We start from the raw sequence: 22,693 nt of genomic DNA, 5'->3' as shown, positions 1-22,693 counted from the left end.
ATAAATAGGCCCAACAACGTAGTATGATAAACATCCGCATATCGTGATGCTTGCGCCACCATGCTTCACTGTCTTCACAGTGTACTGTGGCTTGAATTCAGTGTTTGGGGGTTGTCTGACAAACAGTCTCTGGCCACTAGACCCAAAAAGAACAATCTCACTTTCATCAGTCCACAAAATGTCTCTTTAGGCCAGTCAATGTGCTCTTTGGCAAATTCTAACCTCTTCAGCACGTTTTTTTTCAACAGTGGGACTTTGCGGGGGCTTCTTGCAGATAGCTTGGCTTCACATAAGCCTCTTCTCATTGTAACAGTACTCACAGGTGACTTTAGACCTTTTTTGCCCATAGCAACCAATCAGATTCCACTTTTCAGAGCTCCTTTAGAAAATGAAAGGTGGAATCTGATTGGTTGTTATGGGCAACTAAGCCGTTCTTCTTTATACCAGTTTGATAAATCTCCCCCAATGTGCCCAAAAAAAAAGATGCAACTGCTTTTATACAGGTAAGACAGCATGTACAGTCGTGGCCAAAAGTTTTGAGAATTACATAAATATTGGAAATTGGAAAAGTTGCTGCTTAAGTTTTTATAATAGCAATTTGCATATACTCCAGAATGTTATGAAGAGTGATCAGATGAATTGCATAGTCCTTCTTTGCCATGAAAATTAACCTAATCCCAAAAAAACCTTTCCACTGCATTTCATTGCTGTCATTAAAGGACCTGCTGAGATCATTTCAGTAATCGTCTTGTTAACTCAGGTGAGAATGTTGACGAGCACAAGGCTGGAGATCATTATGTCAGGCTGATTGGGTTAAAATGGCAGACTTGACCTGTTAAAAGGAGGGTGATGCTTGAAATCATTGTTCTTCCATTGTTAACCATGGTGACCTGCAAAGAAACGCGTGCAGCCATCATTGCGTTGCATAAAAATGGCTTTACAGGCAAGGATATTGTGGCTACTAAGATTGCACCTCAATCAACAATTTATAGGATCATCAAGAACTTCAAGGAAAGAGGTTCAATTCTTGTTAAGAAGGCGTCAGGGCTTCAAAGAAAGTCCAGCAAGCGCCAGGATCGTCTCCTAAAGAGGATTCAGCTGCGGGATCGGAGTGCCACCAGTGCAGAGCTTGTTCAGGAATGGCAGCAGGCAGGTGTGAGCGCATCTGCACGCACAGTGAGGAGAAGACTTTTGGAAGATGGCCTGGTGTCAAGAAGGGCAGCAAAGAAGCTACTTCTCTCCAAAAAAAACCATCAGGGACAGATTGATCTTCTGCAGAAAATATGGTGAATGGACTGCTGAGGACTGGGGCAAAGTCATATTCTCCGATGAAGCCTCTTTCCGATTGGGGCATCAGGAAAAAGGCTTGTCCGGAGAAGAAAAGGTGAGCGCTACCATCAGTCCTGTGTCATGCCAACAGTAAAGCATCCTGAGACCATTCATGTGTGGGGTTGCTTCTCATCCAAGGGAGTGGGCTCACTCACAATTTTGCCCAAAAACACAGCCATGAATAAAGAATGGTACCAAAATACCCTCCAACAGCAACTTCTTCCAACAATCCAACAACAGTTTGGTGAAGAACAATGCATTTTCCAGCACGATATAGCACCGCGCCATAAGGCAAAAGTGATAACTAAGTGGCTCGGGGACCAAAACATTGACATGGCCTGGAAACTCCCCAGATCTTAATCCCATTGAAAACTTGTGGTCAATCCTCAAGAGGCGGGTGGACAAACAAAAACCCACTAATTCTGACAAACTCCAAGAAGTGATTATGAAAGAATGGGTTGCTATCAGTCAGGAATTGGCCCAGAAGTTGATTGAGAGCATGCCCAGTCGAATTGCAGAGGTCCTGAAAAGAATGGCCAACACTGCAAATACTGACTCTTTGCATAAATGTCATGTAATTGTTGATAAAAGCCTTTGAAACGTATGAAGTGCGTGTAATTATATTTCACTACATCACAGAAACAACTGAAACAAAGATCTAAAAGCAGTTTAGCAGCAAACTTTGTGAAAACTAATATTTGTGTCATTCTCAAAACTTTTGGCCACGACTGTATATCTGGAAATAGTCTTTTACAGTATTTCATGCTGGTGAACTGGTGGCTTTATTGACAAGAGATTCTGAAATCACATGCCCTAAATATTGCACCGTAGTTGCCTCTTATGTAAAAGAGAAGTCACAGGTTCCATTCCACAAATCTAGAAAGATGCATAAGTAATGACCAGCGCTTAGGAGCAGATTAAAGTTGTTTGTCAGACTAAAGCAGATTAATGGTGCACGTGACCCCACACTCAGATCACAAACCGTCCAGAGGGGCCAGGAAAACAAATCCTCTCCTAGCATGTAAACTGATAGGAGCGATGAAATGGGAGCCACAAGCAGCGACACAAAGGTAGGAAGAAACATATAAAACATGTGGAAGCTTGTGGTTAATTATTTTTTTTATGTTAGTAATTGCAAATTCTCAAAACTACAGTACATCTGTCGATTTCTGGGAATTTGAGCAGAGGACACTAGACGATTCGTCTCTGCAAAATGATAGCACATTCAATGTATTCTTTCCTATAAGGTTAAGCAGCTGGACTGAGGCTATGAGGGCCAGTTCCCATGACTGATTTTGAAAAACACACTTAAAAGATCAGCGCAGAATCCGCATGTCTTTTTTCTTTGTGTGGTTGTTGCCATGTTTTTTATGCAGTTTTTTTATGCAGTTTTTTTAACCAATGGGTGTTCAGTTCACTTCACTACAAATCTGCATTTTCAGCTTGAGGTGTACAGTCTACGCGGATCCGCACCATAAAAAAAAAGAGTGGAAAAAGCACAAAAACCGCATGGACTTACATGGAGCTGTTTTTTATGCTTCCCACTCATTTCAAAGGGAGATTCAGCGCTGATTTTGCCCCAAAATAGAGCACACGGCTTCTTTTTTACATGTGTAAAAAAAATAGCAAGTCCTGCTTCCCATTGGGATGCTGTTTTGAGGTGGGTTTTCTTTAGCTGAATTTGAGGCAGAAACGCTAAAAAATCAGTGATAAAAAACTCTGTGTGAACTGGTCCAAAGGGTGAATTCACATATGGCACATATTCCTAGAGGAAAAAAAGTCACTACAAAAACTTACACTAATCATTCTTGTGGGTGCAAATAGTACGATTTTGGGTGACAAATTTTATTTTATCATCGACTTCAATGCCACGTGAAATTTCGCATTGGATAATAGTAAATACACAAAAAAATCTGCAGCAGCAATTTCACTTTTGAGGATGCTGTGGCATTTTTATGCCATGTCCAAGTCAACACTTTTTTTTGCTGGCTTGATTTTGGCGTAGATGGCTGCGCAGTGAAGATTGTGGTGCGGCAGTTTAAAGCCGCAACTGTGCCAAGATGGGACATGTTCCACTCATGGCTTAGCTCTCTAACGTTAAGAACCGCATCAGAAACCACTGCAGCCTCTCTGAAGGTGTGAACGGCCCCTTGGACTGTTTTTTACTAGCATTTTTTAAGGGATTATGTTGTGTTTTTTAGGAGAAAAATGCCAGTTCCTGTTGTTTCATATACGTCTATGGAATATCTTAAAGGGGTTCTTTGAGCTTTTTTAACAATCAATACTTTATTTTATCCTGTGAAAGAAAGACAGTTTAGTCAGTAGTAATACTTACCTGTCCAATGCTTTATTGATGCTGCCTGTGTGAGTGCAATGGAGATGGAAGCATCAGCAAAACAATGGATGGGTAAGTACTACAGTAACTAAATTTTTATTCACAGGATAGAAGAAAGCTTGGATTTTTAAAAAGCCCAGAGAACCCCTTTAAATGTACGACATAGAGGCATTTTTTGTAGTGGTGTTTTTTTTTTTTAAATTGCTGCTGGCATTATCCCCCTCATTGCCTGTCATTTAAAAAAAAAAAAAAAAGAAAAAGCATGTCCAAGGTGTGTTGGTGTTTTTTTAATGGAGTTTTTGCATAGCGTTGTCTTTTTACTAATGTCAGGACATTGCAAGTGGTGAATAATTTTTTTTTTTACTCCTTTCTTGTCCCCCCCCCCAAAAAAAAAAACATGACAAAAAACTAAAATTGTGGGTGAAAGAGTCCGTAGGGTACGTGTACACTGTTTGGATTTTCATGTGGAAAATCTGCAGTATAAAACAGTCCCACCAAAGTACATGAGATAAAAAAAATAATAATGACATGCAGTGCAGATTTCAAGTGCAGATTCCACCCTTTAAGAGATCGGAGGCAAATCCATGCCAAAATCCACTACAAAACTCGCAAGTAAACACGTGCAAATTTAAATGTGGAAATGCAGCAAAAACTGTATAAATAACACAATGTGTGTGTATAATCTTAGGCCACCTGCACATGTTGCGGAATACATGCGTATTACAGTACCAGCAAAGTGTATGAGATTATACTTATCTCATATACACTTTGCAGATTTTTTCCATGCGGAAATTTACCTGCATTGCAGTTTTCTAATTTAATAGCATGTCAATTATGTTTGTTGTTTTAGTTGCAGATTTCACCCTTTTCAATGGAAGGGTCAGATCTGCGACAAAACTGCACCAAAAACAACTGTTAGACTTTGCGGATTTTGGTGGCAATATGCTGCAGCAATTCGTGTCTGTTCACCCGCACCCCTTTGCAGGTGACCTTAGAGTCGTGGTGGTTGATAACATTATACGTGATCTTGTTCTTAGCTATCTTACGCTTCTCCTTGTATGGCAGAGCTTTACCTCCTTGTCACCCAACCTGTGGGTTCCTCCCTGGAAAGGTTTCTGGAATGGGGACCTTCAGACTCCATCACGACTGAGCCAGCTGTGGAAGACTGGACATACAGTAAAGAATAAACTTAAGACATCTCATCAGACTAGCCCTCCAGAGGAGGCAGCGGAGCGGATTCTCCCACAGTGCATATCCATATTCCTGCCAGAGTTCCCAGTTTGGTCCCCGACTACAAAGCCAGAATTAAAGGTATCTGTAAAATGAATGGACTCTATGTAGATGTTTCTAAGTATTGTTCAACATCAGAGCCTAGACTGCTATGGTTATGCACAAAAAAGGGCTCCCACTTGGCTGCTTCTGTACCTTTCACAGAGTTTTATGTAGTGTCGGTGTACATACTCTGCCACCTCTGCAGTGTAACTCCCCTCACCATTGTCTTGCTAGCATGGAGCGATGGGGGGTTTGGGGTTCCTCATGCTTGTGTGAGTCCCACTGATCTAATATTTGTCACCTATCCCTTAGAATACCCATTGCATCACTGTATAATTTAAAGTATTGCAACTTTTAAGACATTTGAAGGTGTTTTAATTTTTTACCCTTTTTATTATCTCTGATTACTTTCAGCAAATTAACACAGACATTATTTACATCCAGAGGCTTAAAACCGTTTTGGTTATGTTGGTGTCACATCTGTGACAGGTCCCAGAAGGTCTGAAAGATTATCTATGCATTAGTGATCTGACAGCCTCTTTTGGTTTCACTTTGTCTGTGTGTTGCTGGTATGTCCACACCTCCTGTTCAGGTGTGGATCATGTGACCTTTACCTCGCCCCATTTAGTCAGACTTTTCCCATCACTCCTTGCTTGGGATAGATTCATTTGGTCTTGGAAGAGCTGGAGTGTGGTTCGTGTTGAAGTCCTGTTCATCCTTCATCCTCTGAAGTTAAGTGTTCCACTTGTCGTGTTTTGTATTCCCCCCACCCCCGGTTGTTTACTAGGCCTCAGTGAGACGCTAGTTCCTTCACCAGGGAAGGAACAGGTGGTCTCTGCCCTGTCCTTATCTTTAGGGCATCTGAGGGTCACCAGGGTTTTCTAGGTTCCCGTGTATGGGTATCTCTACCATCGAGAGGAGCCCATATGGATAGAAGTTAGGGCCAGGAGCAGGGTTTTATAGGTGGTAAACCCTTTTCCTTCCCTAGCGGTGAGGCCTAGTGTCTTTCCCTTTCCTTCTTCATTGTCTTTTGGTGTTCTCCCCTACTACATCCGTGACATTATCCCAAGCCCAACCGACATTTTTGTTTTGATCTGTGCAGCTATGGATACTATGTCTGCACTGGTTGAACAGATGCAGAATCTGACTTTGGAGGTAGCAGACCTCCGCGCAACTGTCTTGCAGATTCAGAGTCCACAGGCTACTGGTTCTGGTGGTGGGTCCCAGGCCTGTCCTGAACCGAAGGTGGCTCTCCCGGACAGGTTTTCCGGGGGTAGTGACAATTTCACCCGGTTCAGGGAGTCATGTAAATTATACTTTAAGCTGCGTCCATACTCATCTGGGGATGAGTGTCAACGTGTGGGCAGTGGTGTATCTTGGTTTTGTGCTGCCCTAGGCGAGACTAAACTCGGACACCCCCCTAATATAAATTTGACCCACCCCTTCCTGTCAAGGCCAAACCCCTTTCTCTCTAAACCCCACCCCTTCCTATGTGCCATCCACAGATCCCCTCTAAACAGTGCCATCCACGGATCCCCCTCCCCTAAACGGTGCCATCCACGGATCCCCCTCCCCTAAACAGTGCCATCCACAGATCCCCCTCCCCTAAACAGTGCCATCCACGGATCCCCCTCCCCTAAACAGTGCCATCCACGGATCCCCCTCCCCTAAATAGTGCCATCAACAGATCCCCCCCCTAAATAGTGCCATCCACATATCTCCCCCCTAAATAGTGCCATCCACAGAGCCCCCCCCCTAAATAGTGCCATCCACAGATCTCCCCCCTAAATAGTGCCATCCACAGATCCCCCTTCCCTAAATAGTGCCATCCACAGATCTCCCCCCTAAATAGTGCCATCCACAGATCCCCCTCCCCTAAATAGTGCCATCCACAGATCCCCCTCCCCTAAATAGTGCCATCCACAGATCCCCCCCTCCCCTAAACGGTGCCATCCACAGATCCCCCCCTCCCCTAAACGGTGCCATCCACAGATCCCCCCTCCCCTAAACGGTGCCATCCACAGATCCCCACCTCCCCTAAACGGTGCCATCCACAGATCCCCCCCTCCCCTAAATGGTGCCATCCACAGATCCGCCCCCTCCCCTAAACGGTGCCATCCACAGATCCCCCCCTCCCCTAAACGGTGCCATCCACAGATCCCCCCCTCCCCTAAACGGTGCCATCCACAGATCTCCCCCCTCCCCTAAACGGTGCCATCCACGGATCCCCCTCCCCTAAATAGTGCCATCCACGGATCCCCCTCCCCTAAATAGTGCCATCCACGGATCCCCCACCCCTAAATAGTGCCATCCACGGATCCCCCGCCCCTAAACGGTGCCATCCACAGATCCCCCTCCCCTAAACGGTGCCATCCACGGATCCCCCTCCCCTAAACAGTGCCATCCACAGATCCCCCTCCCCTAAACAGTGCCATCCACGGATCCCCCTCCCCTAAACAGTGCCATCCATGGATCCCCCTCCCCTAAACAGTGCCATCCACGGATCCCCCTCCCCTAAATAGTGCCATCAGCAGATCCCCTCCCCTAAATAGTGCCATCCACAGATCCCCCTCCCCTAAACAGTGCCATCCACAGATCCCCCTCCTCTAAACAGTGCCATCCACGGATCCCCCTCCCCTAAACTGTGCCATCCACGGATCCCCCTCCCCTAAACAGTGCCATCCACAGATCCCCCTCCCCTAAACAGTGCCATCCACGGTTCCCCCTCCCCTAAACGGTGCCATCCACAGATCTCCCCCCTAAATAGTGCCATCCACAGATCCCCCTTCCCTAAATAGTGCCATCCACAGATCTCCCCCCTAAATAGTGCCATCCACAGATCCCCCTTCCCTAAATAGTGCCATCCGCAGATCCCCCTCCCCTAAATAGTGCCATCCACAGATCCCCCCCTCCCCTAAACGGTGCCATCCACAGATCCCCCCTCCCCTAAACGGTGCCATCCACAGATCCCCCCTCCCCTAAACGGTGCCATCCACAGATTCCCCCCTCCCCTAAACGGTGCCATCCACAGATTCCTCCCCCCCTCCCCTAAATGGTGCCATCCACAGATTCCTCCCCCCCCCCGACGCTCACAGGAGAACATTTAAAAACAAATCAGTAACCTTAACTTTATTCATTGGTGATGTCTTTACTGTATTCCTTACTCTGTCTTTCAGCTTCGGTAACAGCAGGCAGTGCGGGTGGGCGGCGCTCACTCACTGACATCACGCGCCTGCTCCTCCCACTAGGCGGCGCAGGCGCGTGACGTCAGTGAGTGAGCGCCGCCCGCCCGCACTGCCTGCTGTTACCGGAGCTGAAAGACAGAGTAAGGTATACAGTAAAGACATCACCAATGAATAAAGTTAAGGTTACTGATTTGTTTTTAAATGTTTTCCTGTGAGCGGCGGGGACCTGTATATTCTAACCCCCAGGCAAGCATCCCCGTCACCATGGGAACGCCTGGGGGTTAGAATATACCATCGGATCTTCTGAGTATGGCCTCATGCACACGACCGTTGTGTGCATCCGTGGCCGTTGTGCCGTTTTCCGTTTTTTTTCGCGGACCCATTGACTTTCAATGGGTCCGTGGAAAAATCGGAAAATGCACCGTTTTGCAGCCGAGGCCGTGATCCGTGTATCCTGTCCGTCAAAAAAATAGGACCTGTCCTATTTTTTTGACGGACAACGGTTCACGGACCCATTCAAGTCAATGGGTCCGTGAAAGAACACGGATGCACACAAGATTGGCATCCGTGTCCGTGATCCGTGGCCGTAGGTTGCTTTCATACAGACGGATTCGAAGATCCGTCTGCATAAAAGCTTTTTCTGATCTAAGTTTTCACTTTGTGAAAACTCATTTCCGACAGTATATTCTAACACAGAAGCGTTCCCATGGTGATGGGGACGCTTCTAGTTAGAATACACTGCAAACTTTGTACAAGACTGCCCCCTGCTGCCTGGCAGCACCCGATCTCTTACAGGGGGATATGATAGCACAATTAACCCCTTCAGGTGCGGCACCTAAAGGGGTTAATTGTACTATCATATTCCCCTGTAAGAAATCAGGGCTGCCAGGCAGCAGGGGGCAGACCCCCCCTCTCCCCAGTTTGAATATCGTTGGTGGCACAGTGTGCGCCCACCATCGCCCCCCCTCCCTCCCTCTATTGTAATAAATCGTTGGTGGCACAGTGTGCCCCCACCATCGCCCCCCCCTCCCTCCCTCTATTGTAATAAATCGTTGGTGGCACAGTGTGCGCCCACCATCGGCCCCCCTCCCTCTATAGCAGTAACATTGGTGGCAGTGTGCGGTCTCCCATTCCCCCCCCCCCATAGTTGGTGGCAGCGGAGTTCCGATCGGAGTCCCAGTTTAATCGCTGGGGCTCCGATCGGTAACCATGGCAACCAGGAAGCTACTGCAGCCCTGGTTGCCATGGTTACTTAGCAATAGTACAACAGTAGAAGATTCATACTTACCTGCTTGCTGCTGCGATGTCTGTGAACGGCCGGGAGCTCCTCCTACTGGTAAGTTACAGTTCTTTAGCAATGCGCCGCACAGACCTTTCACTTACCAGTAGGTGGAGCTCCCGGCCGGACACAGACATCGCAGCAGCAAGCAGGTAAGTATGAATCTTCTACTGCTGTTGTACTATTGCTAAGTAACCATGGCAACCAGGGCTGCAGTAGCGTCCTGGTTGCCATGGTTACCGATCGGAGCCCCAGCGATTAAACTGGGACTCCGATCGGAACTCCGCTGCCACCAATGATGGGGGGGGCGATGGTGGTTGGCACACTGTGCCACCAACGATTTAATACAATAGAGGGAGGGAGGGGGGGGCGATGGTGGGCGCACACTGTGCCACCAACGATTTATTACAATAGAGGGAGGGAGGGGGGGCGATGGTGGGCGCACACTGTGCCACCAACGATTTATTACAATAGAGGGAGGGAGGGGGGGCGATGGTGGGCGCACACTGTGCCACCAACGATATTCAAACTGGGGAGGGGGGGGGTCTGCCCCCTGCTGCCTGGCAGCCCTGATTTCTTACAGGGGAATATGATAGTACAATTAACCCCTTTAGGTGCCGCACCTGAAGGGGTTAATTGTGCTATCATATCCCCCTGTAAGATATCGGGTGCTGCCAGGCAGCAGGGGGCAGTCTTGTACAAAGTTTGTAGTGTATTCTAACCTGAAGCGTCCCCATCACCATGGGAACGCCTCTGTGTTAGAATATACTGTCGGATCTGAGGTTCACGAAGTAGCTCATATCCGACAGTATATTCTAACATAGAGGCGTTCCCATGGTGATGGGGATGCTTCAAGTTAAAATATACCATCGGATTGGAGAAAACTCCAATCCGATGGTATAAAAGAACTCCAGACTTTACATTGAAAGTCAATGGGGACGGATCCGTTTGAAATGGCACCATATTGTGTCAACATCAAACGGATCCGTCCCCATTGACTTGCATTGTAATTCAGGACGGATCCGTTTGGCTCCGCACGAGCCATGTCCGTGGATCCTCCAAAAATCAAGGAAGACCCACGGACGAAAAAACGGTCACGGATCACGGACCCACGGACCCCGTTTTTGCGGACCGTGAAAAAAAACTGTCGTGTGCATGAGGCCTATACCGGAGGCAGATAAGACTGATTGATGGGACAAGGGGCAAACAAGGCATTTTGCCGCCCCATTGGCAAGTGCCGCCCTAGGCAAATGCCTTGTTTGCCTCGTGATAGATACGCCACTGCGTGTGGGTATGATTATTTCATTGCTTAAAGAGGACGCCCAATCTTGGGCTTTTTCTCTGCCGACCGGATCACTCTCCCTCCGGTCGGTAAATGAATTCTTCATAGCCTTGGGTCTTATCTACGATGACCCGGATCGGATCTCTCAGGCCGTAACCAAGTTACGGAGTTTGCAGCAGGGAGATCGTTCCGCGGAGACCTATTGCTCTGAATTTAGGAGATGGGCTACCGATACTGAGTGGAACGATCCTGCTCTCCGCAGCCAATTCTGTCAGGGTCTCTCAGAGACTGCAGGACGTGTTGGCCTTTCATGAAAATCCTGTGTCATTGGAGGCAGCTATGTCCCTTGCTGTACGTCTAGATAGACGCCTGAGGGAGAGATCTAGGGGTCCTCACCTTCAGGACGTACTGTCCAATAAGGGTACTGCTTCCTTTGACACTTATGGTGGAGAGACACTGGTAGTTGTGCCTTGTGATAAGCCTATGCAGTTAGGAGGAGCTACTCCTGGCAAAAGCTTGGGTCATGTAAAAGGAGTCTGCTTTTATTGTGGCAAGAAGGGACATTTTGTGAACATTTGTCCGTACTTGCAGCATCAAGGTGTAAACAAAAAGAAAAAAACTTTTAATCCTCAAATTACTATTGGTGGTGTGAATGGGGAGCAAGAAAATCTACATTTGTCTTTTACTGGTAGTACCCGTTTTCTCCTGTCTGCCAAGGTGGCGCTAGAGTCCAAAACTGTGAAAATCGAAGCATTTATCGACAGTGGTGCAGGCGTTAACTTGATTGATGGAGAGTTGATACGCATTCATTGGTTGACAGCTAATGCATTAGAGAAAAGTATTTCTGTCTTTGCAATTGACTTAGCACCACCTCTCACCCAAAAATGCCTATCGCAGGTAGTGAATGACATTCATTTAAGAATGGGTGATTTGCATCAGGAATCTACAGTATCTCCTGTTATGTATTGGAGGGTCTGCCTGCTCCATTGGTGTTGGGCTTACCATGGTTAAGCAAACATAACCCTAACATCAACTGGCAAACGAGACAGATTCTCGATTGGAGTGATTTTTGCATGGACAACTGTCTTAATGCATCATTCTCTATGGTGACCACTAAAAACTGTACCCTAGTTCATTTCAGAATTTTCTGATGTTTGCTCTGAGAGTGGTAATCAGGAGTTGCCTCCGCACTGGGAGTGTGACTGTACGGTCAATCTTATTCCCAGAGCTAAATTGCCCAAATCTCGGTTGTATAATCTGTCAATGACATCTTTCATCATCTGGTGCGGAGGTTTGTCATTGTATACCTTGATGACATACTAATTTATTCGCCTGATATGGAGACTCATCAGGATCATGTGAGACAGGTGTTACAGATCCTAAGAGAGACTAAGTTGTATGCTAAGATTGAAAAGTGTGTATTTGCTGTACAGGAAGTGCAATTTCTGGGCTACCTGCTCTCATCCTCAGGTTTTCGTATGGATCCCGAGAAGGTCCGTGCCGTGTTGGACTGGGATCGACCCGAAAATCTGAAAGCGTTATGCGGTTTTTGGGGTTTACCAACTACTACCGGAAATTTATCTTGAACTATTCATCGGTGGTTAAACCTTTAACAGGCATGACTAGGAAGGGTATGGATATTTCTGTCTGGTCTGATGCGGCATTACAGGCCTTTTCTGCTGTGAAAGAATGTTTTGCTTCAGCCCCTATTCTGATGCAATCGGACGTGACTCAGCCATTTATTGTTGAGGTTGACACGTCCGAGGTAGGGGTAGGAGCAATCTTGTCGCAAGGTCCTTCACCTAGTAAATGGCACCCATATGCATTTTTCTCTAAAAACCTCTCGACTGCTGAAAGGAATTATGATGTGGGGAATAGAGAATTGCTGGCCATTAAGTTGGCATTCGAGGAATGGCGGCATTGGTTGGAAGGAGAAATTCACCCTATTACAGTAATTACGGATTGCAAGAATCTGGCCTACCTGGAGTTAGTTAAGCGACTGAACCCAAGGCAGGCCAGATGGTCATTGTTTTTCACCAGATTTAACTTCATCGTCACTTACCGCCCTGGGGTTAAGAACGTCAAGGCGGATGCTTTGTCGTGTAGCTTTCCTGGGGGGCAGTGAGTCTAATGACCCTAGTCCCATTTTATCTAAAGAGGTAGTCATATCCGCTCTTTATCCTGATCTTGAGGCCAGGGTGTTGGAGGCACAGGAGGATGCTCTGGACTCTTGTCCTCCGGGGAGATTGTTTGTTCCTTCCAAATTATGTCACAAGGTGTTCGAGGAACATCACTGTACGGTGCTTGCTGGGCACCCTGGGAGCACGATCGACTGTCGATCTCATCTCTCACAGATTTTGGTGGCCGGGGTTGCGTAAGTGTGTTAGGACTATGTGTCAGCCTGTGGTACCTTCCGGATCTCTGCTTTTATTGCCCATCCTGTCCAGACCTTGGACCAATTTGTCCATGGATTATATCACAGATTTACCGAATTCTTCGGGAAAAACTGTGATTATGGTGGTTGTAGATCGTTTTAGTAAAATGGCACACTTTATTGCATTACCTAGTCTTAATTGCAAGGTGTTTGTCGACAACATTGTGAAACTACATGGCATTCCCTCTGATGTGGTGTCCGATAGAGGGACTCAGTTTGTTTCCAGATTCTGAAAAGCGTTCTGTACTCGTCTGGGTGTACAATTGTCCTTCTCTTCGGCTTTTCATCCTCAGTCGAACGGACAGACGGAGCGCACTAATCAAAATCTGGAGACTTACTTGAGATATTTTGTTTCAGAGAATCAGGAAGAGTGGTCTTTATTTTTGTCGTTAGCTGAGTTTGCTATAAATAACCGTAGACAGGAATCCACTGATAAGTCGCCGTTTTTTGGGGCATATGGGTTCCATCCACAGTTTGGTACATTTTCTGGTGCTTAAAATTCCGTAATTCCTGAGGAGGAACGATTTTCCTCTTCTTTGTCTTCTATTTCACGGAAAATCCAAAATAACCAGAAAAAGATGGGCAACAGGTATAAGCGTGTGGCTGACAGGAGACGTATGAGTGGTCCGGACCTGAGAGTGGGTGATTCTGTGTGGTTGTCTACAAGAAACATTAAACTTAATGTACCTTCTTAGAAGTTGGCCCCAAGATTTATTGGTCCATATAAGATCACTGCCATTGTTAACTGTAACGGATCTCCTGGCACCCCGACCGGGTACCTCAGTCGATAGATGCTCCTAGTGCTTTCCGAGGACTCCAAGCACTCCACTTGACACCGTACGCACTGCAGGCCCCACAAACCGCCGAAGCTTGGTTGAGGTCTCACCGTCTACTACCCATCCTGGCTCCAGTGGGTGAACCTCTCCTACATCCAGAGAGCCAGAACAGCTCTTACAAGAGCTAGTAGTTATGCCAGGGCAGTATAGCAAATCTTCAGCGTATAGCAATTCCCCAGTGTCGATCAGTTACCCAAACACCAGCCTCAACATGGTAAAGGGTAAAACAGGAACACACTTTATTTGAACACACAAGCCTTGATTTATACACATCTTCCAACAAGGTTACCACCCACAGGGTTTTGTAAAAACAGCCAATCACATGCATTTACAGTATTGAAACCTTCCCAGCAATTGTACACAAAATCCCCTTCCCTCTGTCTGTAACGCAATCAACAAAATACAACGAGCATTGTCTGTGACGCAATTAACTAACACACTGGCATTGTCTGAGACGCAATCAACAAAATACAATTACCAAACATAATGGGCTAACTTAATCACTCACAGACAGGAAACACACATTTTTCCCCAAAACACAGAAAACACCCCAAAACCCCACATCATGATAACATCCATGGATAGCTCTGATCTGGGTGAACAACATAGATGCAAGCTCTTCCGCTGGGGTAGCCTGTGGGAAGTCCGGCTCTGGAGAAGAGGATAGGGGAGGGCAGAGGCCAACTGCGCTCTGCCCAGATGCCAGCTCTTCTGCTGGGGTAGCCTGTGGGAAGTCTGGCTCTGGAGAAGAGGATAGGGGAGGGCAGAGGCCAACTGCGCTCTGCCCAGATGCCAGCTCTTCTGCTGGGGTAGCCTGTGGGAAGTCCGGCTCTGGAGAAGAGGATAGGGGAGGGCAGAGGCCAACTGCACTCTGCCCGGATGCCAGCTCTTCCGCTGGGATGGGGTCAGGGAATCCTACCCCCAGGACCTTGTTGCGGATCAGCTGGGGAGAGGAGGGATCGCTTACCTCCTCCTCCTGGCCTTCCTGCGGGGTTGGTGGGGACTCTGTACCGGCCGTCCAGCATCCCGGTAGGCCTGGTGCAGAGACGGCGGTCCCATCTGCATCATTGGAGTTAGGGGTGCTGCCCCCCTGTGGTTGGGGAGAGAGACTGGTTGTCTCCTCTCCCTTCAAAGTACACTGCCGCTGGGGAGCAGATCCAACTGTCCCTACTCCCTGAAACTCCGCCTGCCGTTGGGGATCTGGGCCAACTGCCCAGCATCCCTGTAGGGCCAGTGGAGAGATCTCGGTCCCATCTCCACCTGCCATATGGGTTTCCCCCCCAGGACCAGTCTATGAGGTCCCCTACCTCTGTAGCTGGTTGTTGCAGGGGTAAGGGACCGACCAACTCCTCCCCCTGGGATTCTACCTGCCACTGGGAAGAGAGACCGGCTGTCTCCTCTCCCTGTAGAGTATACTGCCGCTGGGTAGTGAGACCGACTGTCTCCACTACCAGTGATTCTGGTTGTTGCAGAGATGAGGGACCGACAATCTCCTCTCCCTGTATTCCCAGTGGCAGTTGGGGATCTGGGCCGCCTGCCCAGCCACCCTGTTGGGCCGGTGGAGTGACTACGGTCCCATCTCCACCTGCCGACTGGGGTTCCTCCCAGTACCAGTCTATGAAGTCCCCTACCTCCACAGTTGGGTCGGAAGTAGGGGATACCTCAGCTGTGACTTGCCAGGGGTAGGGCTGCAGGTCTGGGCCTGGTATCCAACTGTCTTGTATCTTGTGCTGGGCTTGAATGGAGCGAAACAACTGTTGATAATCTTGCTCCAGTTCCCACTCCCTTTGGACCAGAAAGGTCAGATCTGCCCTCACCCCACTAGTTGTAGGCCAATTGTGCAAGTCCCCCCTGTAGTCAGTAATGTCCCAAAGTCAATGTCTTCAAAAGACTCCCACAACAAACCAGGGCCATTATATTCCTCACCTTCGGGCTTGGCGTACTCCTCCATCCATGGAGACTGTCGTACTGTGTCCCACCATAGTGGATGGTGTGACGAAACCAACCTCGCCATGGTGTTTTGGAGGGGGCTGTTTGCCAGCCTCCTGCCTCAGGATTATGGCCCATACTAACTTTAAAGAAGACAGGCCGGCCGCATCTGTCTTTGGAATTGTATTTTGTTATGTTAGGGTACCCAGATGGCTAGTTTAATTGTATTCGTGTGGTCTGAGTGCCATTCGCCTAATGATATGCACTCAGACTTGAGCTATCTGGGAATATGTTAAATGTCTGTGTTTGCTGGGAGGGTGTGACATTGTGTGTTTAAATGGTGATTTCTGTCCTGTTGTCCCCACATGTGTATTGGCGATTTCCCTTTGTCCTGAGAGATAATTGGATTATTCCTCGGTTGTCTCTGGGGCAGAGAGGAGGAAACCATGATGCATTGTGGGGATGTGTTGTATCTGTTCTGTGTGTCGCAGTCTCCATTCTGGTCCCCTGGGGGCGTGTCCACCAGATGGGGACCTGCATAAATACGGGCGGGTAGCCCTCAATAAAGTGTTCCTGTTTTATCCTTCATCATGTTGAGACTGGTGTTTGAATAACTGATCAAAACTGGGGGATTGCTATACGCTGAAGATTTGCTATACTCCCCTGGCATAACTACTAGCTCTTGTAAGAGCTGTTCCTGCTCTCTGGTTTTAGGAGAGGTTCACCCACTGGAGCCTGGAGCCTTGTCGTAGGTCCAGGGTGGGTAGGAGACGGTGAGACCTCAACCAAGCTACGGCGGTTCGTGGGGTCTGCAGTGCGTACGGTGTCAAGTGGAGTCCTTGGAGTCCTCGGAAAGCACTAGGAGCATCTAGCAACGGAGGTACTCAGTCGGGGTGCCAGGTGATCCATTACATTGGTGGCAGCAGTGGGATGGCGTCCTAGTGTGAGGAGAAGCAGCTCGGAGACACCGTTCGTGGAGTATATTGAGGGCAACGCTAGTATCCGTACAGCTCCCCTGGCTACAGCAGGATGGAATCGGCTAGTCTTCAGACAGCGTTCTATGACGAGGAGGAGGAGGCAGCCGCGGACTACAGGGATGCAGACAGAAAGGAAGTCTGGTATGATGCCCTGGAAAATGCCCAGCGGCGGCGAGGTGAGAGTCTCCCCAGTTATGAGCAGCGGCTACAGAAGCGTGTGGCGATGCGGATGGGTCTCTTGGGAGAGCAGCCCCTGGATGACTGGGTAACAGAGCTCCAGAACCTGGTATGTAAGGAGCTTTGGCTAGAGGACGCTTACCAGGCCCTAAGGTGGCATGTCATTCAACATTCCCCCTGGATGGCTGAGCACGACAGACCTGAGGGTGAGGATTATGATGGACCTGGGTTACTATGGGATGCCTTGGAGGAGGACATTGATCTTGGCAGCACGGAGGAGTCTAGGTTTTGGGACATCTACGACTACCGGATGGGCATGCATGATTATGCTGACGGAAGGGAGGTGAGCAAAGACATGACCCACCTGGTAACAAGGGAGTGGGAGCTGGAGCAGACCTACCAACACCTGCTCAGCTCTGTTCATCCCCAACCTACTCGACAAGTAGAGCCAGATCTGCCCTCCTACAACTGGGAAGACTTGCCGGCGATACCCCCTGCTTCCCTACCAACTCCCAAAGTAGGGAACTTCATCGACTGGTTCTGGGAAGACCTCCCGACGGCAGGTAGAGATGGGACCAAAGTCTCTCCAACGGCCCTACAGGGATGCCGGGTAGCCGGCCCAGATCCCCAACTACAGCCAGCATTACCTGGAGTCCAGACAGTCAGTCTGACTTCCCATCGACAGCTTAACTTACAGGGAGAGATGACAACCGGTCTCTCTCCCCAGCGGCAGACAGGATCACAGGGAGAGGAGATTGTCAGTCCCCCGTCCCTGCAGCAACCAGCATTACTAGGAGTGGAGATGGTCGCACCCACTACCCAGCACCAGGCAGCGTTACAGAGAGTTGAGACAGTCGGTCTGACTCCCCAGCAGCAGTGTGTTGTAAAGATAGAAGAGACAACCGGTCTCTATCCCCAACCACAGGGGGACAGCACACCTAACTTCGATGGTGCAGATAGGACCGTGGTCTCTGCACCAGGCCTACCGGGATGCTGGACGGCCGGTTCAGATCCCCCACCAACCCTGCAGGAATGCCAGGAGGAGGAGGTAAGCGATTCCTCCTCTCCAGAGCCGGACTTCCCACAGGCTACCCCAGCGGAAGAGCTTGCATCTGGGCAGAGCGCAGTCGGCCTCTGCCCTCCCCTATCCTCTTCTTCAGAGCCGGACTCCCCACAAGCGACCCCAGCGGAAGAGCTGGCATCTGGGCAGAGCGCAGTCGGCCTCTTCCCACCAAGTACCTACAGCTCCAAGCTGGAGAACCACAAGGCAGCAAGGAGTCGCAGATGCCCACTCAACAGCTGGGGACATACAGAACAGAGCCAGGCCCCAAAATTCAACAGGTCCAGTATGGGGTTGTGGTTGGACTGCCAGACTAACTCAGGTACTGACCGTGAGGTCAGGTATATGGTTAGTCTTCCCTGGAAGAGGGAGATGTGTGACAAAACCAACCTCGCCATGGTGTTTTGGAGGGGGCTGTTTGCCAGCCTCCTGCCTCAGGATTATGGCCCATACTAACTTTAAAGAAGACAGGCCGGCCGCATCTGTCTTTGGAATTGTATTTTGTTATGTTAGGGTACCCAGATGGCTAGTTTAATTGTATTCGTGTGGTCTGAGTGCCATTCGCCTAATGATATGCACTCAGACTTGAGCTATCTGGGAATATGTTAAATGTCTGTGTTTGCTGGGAGGGTGTGACATTTTGTGTTTAAATGGTAATTTCTGTCCTGTTGTCCCCACATGTGTATTGGCGATTTCCCTTTGTCCTGAGAGATAATTGGATTATTCCTCGGTTGTCTCTGGGGCAGAGAGGAGGAAACCATGATGCATTGTGGGGATGTGTTGTATCTGTTCTGTGTGTCGCAGTCTCCATTCTGGTCCCCTGGGGGCGTGTCCACCAGATGGGGACCTGCATAAATACGGGCGGGTAGCCCTCAATAAAGTGTTCCTGTTTTATCCTTCATCATGTTGAGACTGGTGTTTGGATAACTGATCAAAACTGGGGGATTGCTATACGCTGAAGATTTGCTATACTCCCCTGGCATAACTACTAGCTCTTGTAAGAGCTGTTCCTGCTCTCTGGTTTTAGGAGAGGTTCACCCACTGGAGCCTGGAGCCTTGTCGTAGGTCCAGGGTGGGTAGGAGACGGTGAGACCTCAACCAAGCTACGGCGGTTCGTGGGGTCTGCAGTGCGTACGGTGTCAAGTGGAGTGCTTGGAGTCCTCGGAAAGCACTAGGAGCATCTAGCAACGGAGGTACTCAGTCGGGGTGCCAGGTGATCCGTTACAGATGGTAAGCGTCATCCAACCAGGTTTCCTGCCATACCAGTGTCTCAAGCTCTGACACCCACTCCATCAATGGTTGCTCTCCAAGTAGAGGTAGTTGCAGCGCCAATCGCATTCGTAATCTCTGCTCCTCACTGGGAAGACTCTCACCCCTCCGACGCTGCACGTCCTCCAGGGCCTGGTGCCATACGCCTTTCCGCTCTGCATCCCTGTATGCCCTCAATTGTAAAATCCATGAACGGTGTCTCTGAGCTGCTTCTCCTCTCACTAGGACACCATCCTACTGCTCGCCACCAATGTAACGGATCTCCTGGCACCCCGACCGGGTACCTCCGTCGATAGATGCTCCTAGTGCTTTCCGAGGACTCCAAGCACTCCACTTGACACTATACGCACTGCAGGCCCCACAAACCGCCGAAGCTTGGTTGAGGTCTCACCGTCTCCTACCCATCCTGGACCTACGACAAGGCTCCAGGCTCCAGTGGGTGAACCTCTCCTACATCCAGAGAGCAGTAACAGCTCCAATCACATGCATTTACAGTATTGAAACCTTCCCAGCAATTGTACACAAAATCCCCTTCCCTCTGTCTGTAACGCAATCAACAAAATACAATGAGCATTGTCTGTGACGCAATTAACTAACACACTGGCATTGTCTGAGAGGCAATGAACAAAATACAATTACCAAACGTAATGGGCTAACTTAATCACTCACAGACAGAAAACACACATTTTTCCCCAAAACACAGAAAACCCCCCAAAACCCCACATATCCCCATAATGTATACATCCATGGATAGCCAGGCCCCTCCAAAACCCAGTGGCGAGGTTGGTTTCGCCACATTAACCCTGTAGCCTTCCGTCTTGAACTTCCTCAGGCATTGAAAATCCATAACGTATTTCATAAATCGTTGCTAAAGAAATGTGTCGAACCTGTTGAGCCTTCCTCCTTGCCTCCTGCTCCTGTCATGGTGGACAGCAATTTAGAATATTAGATCAGCAGGATTTTGGACTCCTGAGTTCTCCGGAGATCCCTCCAGTATCTCGTTCATTGGAGAGGGTACGGACCAGAGAAGAGGATGTGGGTTCCAGCAACCAATGTTAATGCTAGTCGTCTGGTGAGAGCATTCCACAGAGCTCATCCTGATAAGGTCAGTCCTGGGTGCCCGGAGGTCACCTGTAGAAGAAGGGGTACTGTCACATCTGTGACAGGTCCAAGAAGGTCTGAAAGATTATCTATGCATCAGTGATCTGACAGCCTCTTTTGGTTTCACTTTGTCTGTGTGTTGCTGGTATGTCCACACCTCCTGTGTTCAGGTGTGGATGTCACCACCAGACATCTGAGAAGCTCTGTCAGACGTTCTTCAGAACCTCCTGCTTGAGGTTCCTTTTGTTTTGCTTTCGTTTTCTCATCTCGTTAGCCTCTCTCAGCTGTCATGTAGTTGCACTGATTGCATCCCTTTAAATCCCTTCCCATACTGCATCACTTTGCGGTTTATACAACTTCCTGGAGTGTGTGCATGCTGGATGCTACTACTGAGTCTTATACAGATAAGCTTTGTTCATTCATTTGTGTTTTCCTGTTTGCTGGATCCCAGGTGACCCTGACTCCCTCTGTATCAAGTGTAGGGAGCCGGTGGTCGTGTCCCCTCACTATTATAGGGTGTTCAGGTGTTATACAGTCGAGGAACGAGGATATGCAATCATCTACCATTGAGATTTTTGCATAGGCTGAGCAGTTAGGGAGAGAGCCAGGTCTGTTGCAGGGCTTACCCTTTGGTTCCTTAGTTTTGGATCCAGTCAGTCGGATCTTCATTTTGTGTCTTCTAGTTTTCTGTAACACCTTCCGTGACAGTGGATCATGTGACCTTTACCTCACCCCATTTAGTCTGACTTTTCCCATCACTCCTTGCTTGGGATAGCTTCATTTGGTCTTGGAAGAGCTGGAGTGTGGTTCGTGTTGAAGTCCTGTTCATCCTTCATCCTCTGAAGTTGTGTTCCGCTTGTCGTGTTTTGTATCCCCCCCCCCCCCCCGTTGTTTACTAGGCCTCAGTGAGACGCTAGTTCCTTCACCAGGGAAGGAACAGGTGGTCTCTGCTGTTATTATCTTTAGGACATCTGAGGGTCACCAGGGTTTTCTAGGTTCCCGTGTATGGGTATCTCTAGGGCCAGGAGCAGGGTTTTATAGGTGGTGACCCTTTTCCTTCCCTAGCGGTGAGGCCTAGTGTCTTTCCCCTTCCTTCTTGATTGTCTTTTGGTGTTCTCCCCTAGTACATCCGTGACAGTTGGACTGTTGCACTACTTGCTATTGGTATCACAGTTCTTTCTTTTGGAATGAGGTGTACACTATACACCTCTGTAGGTTGATCAAGGTAGATTTTCAGCCTATAGGTGTAAAAAATAAAATGACTACTCACTGACAGCAAACAGAGATCTTGAACATATCAACATAAAATACTCGCACATGCAAAGCCTGACTGCCTGTTAATCAAAATGTCTGAGCTCAGACTTCTTTACTCTTACTCGTTTCGGAATTCATGGATTTCTTTGTCGAGGATGCTTGAGTAAGGAATCTGTATATTACAAAATCTATGGGACCAAGTCTGAGCCTCAAAAGCATCCGTCCAATAGTGTGACGTCAGCAGAACTTTTTTTTCAAAAAACTTGTTTGCTTTCACTGTAGCGATTAGCCACCAGCCGGGGCTGATTTGCTTATTGAGAACTAATACCTAGTGCCATATTGATTAACAGGCAGAGTCAGGCTTTGCATGCGCAATATTTACTGGGGATAAAACCCAGCCCTGGAAAAAGTTGCATACCAGCCCCACAGCACTGCGTCATTATTTACTTGTTTATAATATGAGAAAGCATTCATTTTAAAACACGTGTGTAAACACAAATATGAACTTTGCCCCACGATAGCTCTTTTGTAGAACCCCCATTGTTCATATTATCACAGTGTTTTCCCAACCAGGATGCCTCCAACTGTTGCAAAACTACAACTCTCAGCATGCTCAGATAGTGTTTTACCACACCCTTTGACCCGCCCCTTTTTTGTTGGCCACCTATTTAATGATTGTTGCATGCAACATTTTACTTAACCAGCTATTTTAGATATTCTACGGCAGTCCTGTTACAATCCCCCCCAATGAGCCTTTCGACCAAATAATAAAAATATTTATAAAATCTTACCCATATGCTGCAAAAAAAAATTATAATCTGCAATGTAAAATCGATAATAAAGATCAACTACAAACATAAACATATTTCACATAAAAACTTACAGTTACTTGGCTTGGCCCTTGGGGATCTCGGACGCCACTTCAACACTTGGCCGGGGGCTCGGTGGAGCTGATGTTGTGCTTTATCCTACTG

At 48.2% G+C, this 22,693-nt stretch overlaps 1 protein-coding gene across 1 annotated transcript in view; it reads left to right on the top strand.

The window, feature by feature from the left end:
* The first annotated feature begins 2,372 nt into the window (after positions 1-2,372).
* RSKR (ribosomal protein S6 kinase related) overlaps positions 2,373-22,693 on the top strand; it is a 43,757-nt gene continuing 23,436 nt past the window's right edge. The window contains exons 1-2 of the mRNA XM_044288282.1: positions 2,373-2,399; positions 4,730-4,975. Coding sequence (XP_044144217.1) covers positions 2,373-2,399; positions 4,730-4,975 — 273 coding nt within the window. The remainder of the gene's footprint in view (positions 2,400-4,729; positions 4,976-22,693) is intronic.

The sequence above is a fragment of the Bufo gargarizans genome, chromosome 3 (assembly GCF_014858855.1).
Source record: "Bufo gargarizans isolate SCDJY-AF-19 chromosome 3, ASM1485885v1, whole genome shotgun sequence".
NCBI lineage: Eukaryota > Metazoa > Chordata > Amphibia > Anura > Bufonidae > Bufo > Bufo gargarizans.
The sequence above is the reverse complement of the archived record's forward strand: the minus strand, read 5'-3'. Positions and strand labels throughout refer to the sequence as shown.